Below are 7,555 nucleotides of genomic sequence, written 5' to 3' on the forward strand. Positions count from 1 at the left end.
ATAATGGGATCTTACACCAAACAAGTTGCCCTCACACACCTCAACAAAATGGTGTGGTTGAGCGAAAACATAAATATCTTTTAGAAACTTGAAGGGCTCTTTTATTCCAGTCAAAATTTCCTACAAAATTCTGGGGAGATTGCGTATTAACTGCCACTTATCTTATAAATAGATTTCCCTCAATTGTAATATCAAACAAAACTCCTTTTGAACTTTTATATGGTAATTTACCATCCTATAACCATTTGAAACCTTTTGGCTGCCTTTGCTATGCCTCAGTTCCCAAGTGTCAAAGGGACAAATTTCAGCCAAGGGTTATCCCTTGTGTGTTCATTGGTTACCCTTTTGGGAAGAAGGGCTATAAGCTTTACAATTTGCAAAATAAGTCTGTACTTATTTCCAGAGATGTCAATTTTCATGAAGTTGTTTTTCCATTTCACCTCTCAGACTCTTCTTATTCTATACCTTCTCCTTTACATCATTCTCCATCTACTATCATTTCCGACCCTTCTGGTCCTTCAGCTGTTGATGTTTCTCTTCCTCCTTCCTTCACCCCTTCTTCACCTATTTCGAATTCTTCACCCATTTCCACCCATGCTTCTCTTCCTTCTAGTTTTTCTTCTCCTCCCCATTTTGATTCATCTCCAACTCACTCCTCTCCTTCACCTATTTCTTCTACTCCTGCTGCTCCTAGGAAATCAACTAGAACTCACAATCTACCTTCTCACCTTCAGGATTATGTCGTATCCCTTCCTCCCTCTTTATGCTCCTCTACTACTATCACTACTGATGCACCAACAGCTGCAGTTGAGCCTCATTCTTACCATCAGGATGCTATAAGTCCTGCTTGGCAAGAGGCCATGACAAAAGAGTTTGAGGCTTTGGAGGCTAATCACACATGGGACATTATTGACTTGCCTCAAGGTAAGAAGTCAATTTGATGCAAATGGGTTTACAAAATTAAATATAGGGCTGATGGTTCTATTGTGAGGTATAAAGCAACGCTAGTAGCTAGAGGTAACACTCAAGTAGAGGGTGTAGACTTTGCTGAAACATTTTCACCTGTTGTAAAGTTGTGTACTGTTAGATGCCTCATTGCTTTTGATGTCAAACATAATTGGTCATTGTTTCAATTGGATGTGAATAATGCATTTTTGCATGGGGACTTAGATGAGGAAGTCTACATGAGATTGCCACAGGGTCTTTCAGTTGGTTCTTCTCCTAGTTTAAAGAAATCCTTGTATTTGAAACAAGCTTCTCGGCAATGGTATACAAAGCTATCTCAGTATCTTTGTTCTATAGGGTACACTCATTCTTTGAATGACTATTCATTATTTTTCAAAAGAACTGATGTTTCCTCTATTTTCATTGCTGTCTCTGTAGATGATATCATCCTCACTGGCAATGATATAGCTGAAATTACTGCTTTCAAGAGTTTTATGGATGTTGAATTCAAGATCAAGGATTTGGGCCACCTTAACTATTTTCTTGGCATTGAGGTGCTTTATCATTCCTCAGGGGTTCTTCTACACCAAAGAAAATTTATTTCTGATCTATTGACTGAGTTTAAGTGTTCAAATGTCTCTTCTGTTGTGTGTCCTCTTGCTTTGTCCACCAAGTTACATTCTGAGGCTGGGGATGTCTTGCTTAGGCCGGATGCTTATCATAGCTTAATTGGTAAACTCAATTTTCTCACTCATACTAGGCCCGACTTATGTTTTGCTGTGCAACATCTTAGTCAATTTCTTAAGACCCCTCGAGTTCCTCATATGGAAGCTGCATTACATGTTTTTAAGGTACTTAAAGGGTACTTCTGATGTTGGTATTTTTTTTTTTTGAACAATTCTTCTGATCTATCTCTCCATGGCTACTGTGATAGTGACTGGGCAGCCTGCCTTGAGACTCGCAAATCTGTTACTGGTTTCTGTGTTTCTTTTGGAGGTAGTTTAATAAGCTGGAAGTCTAAGAAACAGCAGGTGGTGTCTCTCTCTTCTGCTAAAGCAGAATACAGGGCCCTAAGTAAAGTTGTGGCTGAATTATCTTAGTTGGCTCGTTTGTTTTCTTATCTAGGTATGCCTCTCTCAGCACCTATACCTGTTTTTGTGACAGTATGGCTGCGATTCATATTGCTAAGAATCCGGTATTCCACGAGCACACCAAACACATTGAGCTCGATTGCCATTTCATCCGCACTAAGTTGACTGATGGTTTGATATCTTTGAGTCACATTAATACTGCTTCCCAACCAACCGATGTATTCATTAAGTCTCTTGCAGGTGCTTCTCATCAATTTTTGTTTCGCAAGTTGGGCGTGTGCACACCCTCCAACTTGGGGGGGGGGGGTATTAGAGATAGTGCTATTACTTGAAGGATTGGGCCACCTTTGTATTTATTTGTACTGGGCTAAGCCCAATTGTTGATTTCTTAATAAGTTGTCGGGCAGTGGCCCAAGTAGTTGAGTGGACTACCAATTATACCCTTATATATATACATACATATCGTTCATATGTAAGAACGATAGATCTGAAAGACAATGAACAGAGGCTTCTCGATTCCTCTCACTTTCTCTTAAACTCTAGCTATTTTTCATCAAATTTTTCGATCTACAAATGTTTACACATACATGAAAACTAAAACACTGCATCCTCAAAATGTGTTTAAGAATAGATTCGAATTCTGATGTTAATATGAATTTTATATTTTCACTCCTCTTAGGTTAGTATTAACGAAGACCTTTAGAATTTATCAATTGCAAGTAATTCCACTACAATCATAGATTTTTGCTTCCAAAAAAAAAAAAGACAATATCAGGACATGTTTATGTGCTTGGACAAAAAAGAAAGTTCTCTTCAAAATAAGAAAGTACAACAATAATTATTAAGCCTCAATCCCAAATGAGTTGGGATACCATATTTATCAAAATATAGTAACTGAATTTTCTTTCGCAATAGTGTTTTATTCTTTTCTAATATGTTGGAAATAATTCCTATCAGATGTCTTATTCATTAGAGAAATACAAAAATTCGCATTTTTCTTGTGATTAAAAAAATGGCTTATGTTAGTTTGCTAACCCTAATTATGTCTTCTAAAAGAAACTTAAGAATATGTAGCTTTTCAAAAATCATTTCAGAAAAATTCTTAATTTTTTATAAATGTGTGTTGTTGCTGAAATTAAAAAAGAAGCATAATTATTTATGAAATTAAATTAATATAATTATAAACTAGAATAAAATCTTGAGTTTGCTATATTGATCGAGATGATCGAGAATTTATGTAGGATAGAGTTTATTCTTTATTGAGCTAGCTAAACAGGATGATCAATCATTCTCAAGAATTTATATTTTTTAATTTTTATTTTAAGCACAAATTTTAATATAGTATTTATGTAATTTTTTTTAATTTCTTTTTATCCCTATAGAGATGGGATACACGCGCAAAAAGCGTACTCTAAGACTAGTAAATGAAAAACTTAGGTTTAACAAATTTTAAGTGTTAACAAAAACACCACTTTTGTATATTAAATGCTTCTCCATTCATTTACAAGAAGAAAAAGGAACACATTTCTATCTACAATAAAAAGATCTATTCACCTCTTAGGTTAGCAAACAAAATTGGCTGTATTGTTATAAAGAGACAAAAACAAAGTTATCTGACTAAAAAAAAACAAAAGGAAATTATATTTGCATTGATCATAAGATTAGACAGTAGTTAGGCTACTGTATCTCGGCCTTGTTCTCTCTGGAGATAGACCTTCTTCAATGGACTTCCTCTTATTATTATTGCCTTGAGATTGCTGGATTTGCTGTATTTGTTCTGTGTCTAATTCTGTTTTTGGCTGTGGCTGTGATTGTTCTGATGGAACTTTTTCGATTTCTGGTGATTCTTGATTTTCCTTTGTGACAATTTTCTCAGGTTCATGAAAGCTTTTGCATTTGGTTTTCATCATATGGGGTTTAAGCTTATTGACATCTGATAATCTGACTGGCTTCAAGAAAAATTCCTCTGCTCCTTCTTCTAAACATCTGATGACTCAGTCAGAAAATATTATTAACCCTTTATTTTTTATCCAATAATCTTCAAGAAATTAGTGGAAATGACACCAGATAACCACTTTTAAGTATGCGGTTTAAAATATATCTATAGTATATAATGAATTTAAAAATTTACGCTTAAACTTTAGGACAATGACGTCCTGAAGTTTGAACCTCTTCAGGACATCATATCCTAAATTTCAAAAATTGTGTCGAGAAATTTGAATCTTATGTCTTGAATTTTAAATTAGCAGTTCAGAAATTCGGGATACTTTGTCCTAATTTTCAAATTAGTAGCTCAAAAATTCATGATACGAAAATTCAGGATGCTTAGTCTTGAAATTTGGACGAAATGGCTAATCTTTAAATATATTATAAATTGTAAATATATTTTAAATAACATGCTTAAAAGTGGTTATTGATGCACTTCGCCTAAGAAACTAAAATTAAGGTAATACTGTGCTTGTTAGTATTTACCTATTGATTCTTGAAGGAACATTCTCAGATGACATAATGACTACTGGAATGTTTCTAAATGATGACGATTCCTGTCATAAAAAAGAGTACAAATATTAATTTACCAACTAGATAAATTGATTGGCAAAAGAATCTAGTAAAAGGAAAAGTTGTTTCAGTAGGGGTCCAAAAAAGGAAAGACATAAAACCATAGGCACATGTCCTTTCAACATCTAGTTATGTAGTACACATATCAGACACAGATCTATTATACGCAGTCTTGCCCCGCATTTCTGCAATAAGCTATTTTTACGGCTCGAACCCGTAATATTCCTAGTCACATGGTAACAACTTTACCAGTTACGCCAAGACTCCCTTCTCAGCTTTGCCAGTACACATACAGGTGGGCTAGATTTCCTAACAAGATTCTCAACTGATCTCAAAATTGAAAGGTGAGAAAAGGACCCATATGGCTAATGGGAATGCCACTAACAATTTATGGGAACAATTTATGTCCTAAAGTATATTACCAAGAAAGGAAAATGATGTACAATTCAGATCAAAGAGTAATATGGCAGCAAGAGGGGAAAAAAAGGTGCTATTTTCTTGAGCATACCTTAATTTTCTTGAGCAAATCATAGCCTGTCATACCAGGCATACAGTAGTCTGTGATAATAAGATTTATTTCCACTTCCTGCAAATTCCAGAGAACAAAAAAGATTAACTTTTTTTTAAAACTTTCAGTAAAAACCAGTGGAAAATCCAAGAAACAAAAAAGGGAATAATTTATGGAAAAATACAAGAAGTCAGTACAAGAAAGTAAGTGAAATGGGGAAATGAACATTACCTGATGGTTATGAGGAGAAACACAAGGTGGATTTGGGTGATTGTGGTCATTTTCTTGAAACCCCAAAAATTCTAAAGCTTTACTTCCAGAATCCACAGTAGTAACTGCCATTATAAAAAATGCAGATGCACACAGTAGAAAATCAATAAAAATGTTATCTTGAAATCCCTTTGGCCAGAAAAATAAATGGAAATAGAAACCAACTATGTTGCGCGGACTCATCAAAATGTTGTTGCACGGATGCAAAAATGACTATTTTGGAGGATCTGACACACCCCGTAATATTTTCGATAAGTCTGAGCAACATAGGAAACGAGAAAACTAAAAAGATTACCTTGGCAAGCAGAGGTTCTAAAGAGCCTCTCAATGAGCTTCCTATCAATCAAGCTATCATCTACAGCTAAGACATGAAACTGTTGCTCAGCAGCTACCATTCCCATTGCTCCAATTCTTTTAGAGGAGAAAAGTTTGGATTTTTACTTAATTCCTTGGTGGGGTTGGTTTGTTTGTAATTGTATTGGTTGGGTGTTTTTTTTTTTCTTTGTCTATCTTTCTGTTATGAATATGAGGAAGGAAAAAGAGTGGGGAAGGTTTGGCTTTGTAATGAAATAAGTCCTACCAAATTCCACAACAAACAAAGCAAGATCTGACCAGATTTCATCCCAAAGATTACAAGACAAGCAATGAAGAAAGAAAAGCTACTAAATTAGAGTAAAAACAGAACAAAGTATTTGAGGATTTCTTGGAAGTTGGAGTTTACTACCTATAATAAGAAAGCAATTACAGAAGGGAGAAATGTATAGCTACACATACATATATATGTGTGTGAAAGTAAGAAGGGAAAGGTAAGGTCTGGAACAGCCTCTCTGTCACTCGGGTAGAGGTAAGGTGCGTACATATTACCCTCCCCAGACCCCACTTATGAGATTACACTGGATTGTTATTGTTGTTGCAGTATAGTAAGAAGGGAAAACTAACTATAGAGATTGCCAAGAGGGTTCTTTCATGGTGACAGTGGGGGTGGATGGGACCCACAAATCCTACAAAGAGATACAGGTGAGATAAGCAATGGTGCCTTTGTTCCTATTGTGAAATCATGTGCACTTACCATATCTTGAGCAGGTGGGGGAGTAGTGTGCAAAGAGGCCAATTTCTTTTGATTCCCTTTTAAGATTTGCTTCCCATGGCCATTCTATGTGTACCCCATCTATGTATGTTTCTTTTGACCCCATCATTTATGTGTATTCTTCTCCCATTCACTCTTTTTCCTTCTTTTTTTTTTCACCCGATGTTCGGTATCCACGTTGGGACCCGAGTAAATCTGGATTTGCGCCGGGGATTCCCACATTGGGAGATAAAGCGCCTTAACAAAGGCGACTCCATATCCAGGGGCTCGAACTCGAGACCTCTAATTAAAGATGAAGGAGTACTTACCACTCCACCATAACCCTTGTTGGTTCTCCCATTCACTCTTCACAAGTAAAAGAGCCAAAAATTTCACTTTACTACGAAATGTATTATCTTGCCTACATTTAGCAAAATTCCAAATCCCAAAATCAACTCAATAGCTGGTTTTGGGCTAGAATATCACTATTATATTTTGTAAAAATTATTCCAAACTTTGTATTTTATAAAAGAGCCCACCATTTATTATTTTGTAATAATGTTGTTTCGTCTTCTCGGTCATCTGATAGTGTATCATGTAGTTCATTATAAAAATAATAATTTTGTACCAAATTTATTATGTTCAGAACTATGGTTTGCGATAATCTATATTTATATCTATATTATTATAAAAACACGAATATAATGTTGGTTTACAAAAAATAACCTTATAATATTAAGAATAATAACTCACAATAAATGGTCATAACCGGAATTGTACCTGTTAGTCATGTAATCCTATTAGTTTTAGGACATACTTCTTACGGGAATCCCAGACATTAGCTATACAATTCTATTACTTTTAGGATCCTATTCCTAATTCTTAACACCTCGAAATTTTTTGCTAAATCAATTTATTTGTAAATATGCTGGTTTGATAATATAGTTAAAGAAAGTTTGTGAATTTGAGGAAACTTAATGGGAATTAACTGAGAAAAAAGGCTAAACAGTACGTAGTCTACTAATCCACAATTTTGGTTTACGTTTTAAGTCCAAATCCTAATATCAATTGGAAACAATATATATATAACTTATTTTCTGTTTGAGACTTGCCACA

General features: G+C 34.9%; 1 protein-coding gene across 1 annotated transcript; it reads right to left on the reverse strand.

The window, feature by feature from the left end:
- Nucleotides 1-3,508: 3,508 nt before the first annotated feature.
- On the reverse strand, nt 3,509-6,420 carry LOC107786234 (two-component response regulator ARR9-like). The gene is made up of 5 exons (XM_016607681.2): nt 5,669-6,420; nt 5,335-5,438; nt 5,104-5,181; nt 4,509-4,579; nt 3,509-4,022 (listed from the first exon to the last, which is right to left on the reverse strand). The coding sequence occupies exons 1-5, from the start codon at nt 5,772-5,774 to the stop codon at nt 3,698-3,700; spliced, it is 684 nt and encodes a 227-aa protein (XP_016463167.1). The 5' UTR covers nt 5,775-6,420; the 3' UTR covers nt 3,509-3,697.
- Between the last annotated feature and the right edge of the window lie 1,135 nt (nt 6,421-7,555).

The sequence above is a fragment of the Nicotiana tabacum genome, chromosome 16, assembly GCF_000715075.1.
Source record: "Nicotiana tabacum cultivar K326 chromosome 16, ASM71507v2, whole genome shotgun sequence".
Classification (NCBI taxonomy): Eukaryota; Viridiplantae; Streptophyta; class Magnoliopsida; order Solanales; family Solanaceae; genus Nicotiana; species Nicotiana tabacum.

Excerpts from the sequence above, each read along its gene's own strand:
- LOC107786234 (XM_016607681.2), bottom strand. The coding sequence starts at position 5,774 with ATGGGAATGGTAGCTGCTGAGCAACAGTTTCATGTCTTAGCTGTAGAT. Across the intron at positions 4,580-5,103 it reads ATTTGCTCAAGAAAATTAAG|GAATCGTCATCATTTAGAAA; the intron begins GTATGCTCAAGA and ends TTTTTATGACAG. Across the intron at positions 4,023-4,508 it reads GTTCCTTCAAGAATCAATAG|ATGTTTAGAAGAAGGAGCAG; the intron begins GTAAATACTAAC and ends CTGAGTCATCAG.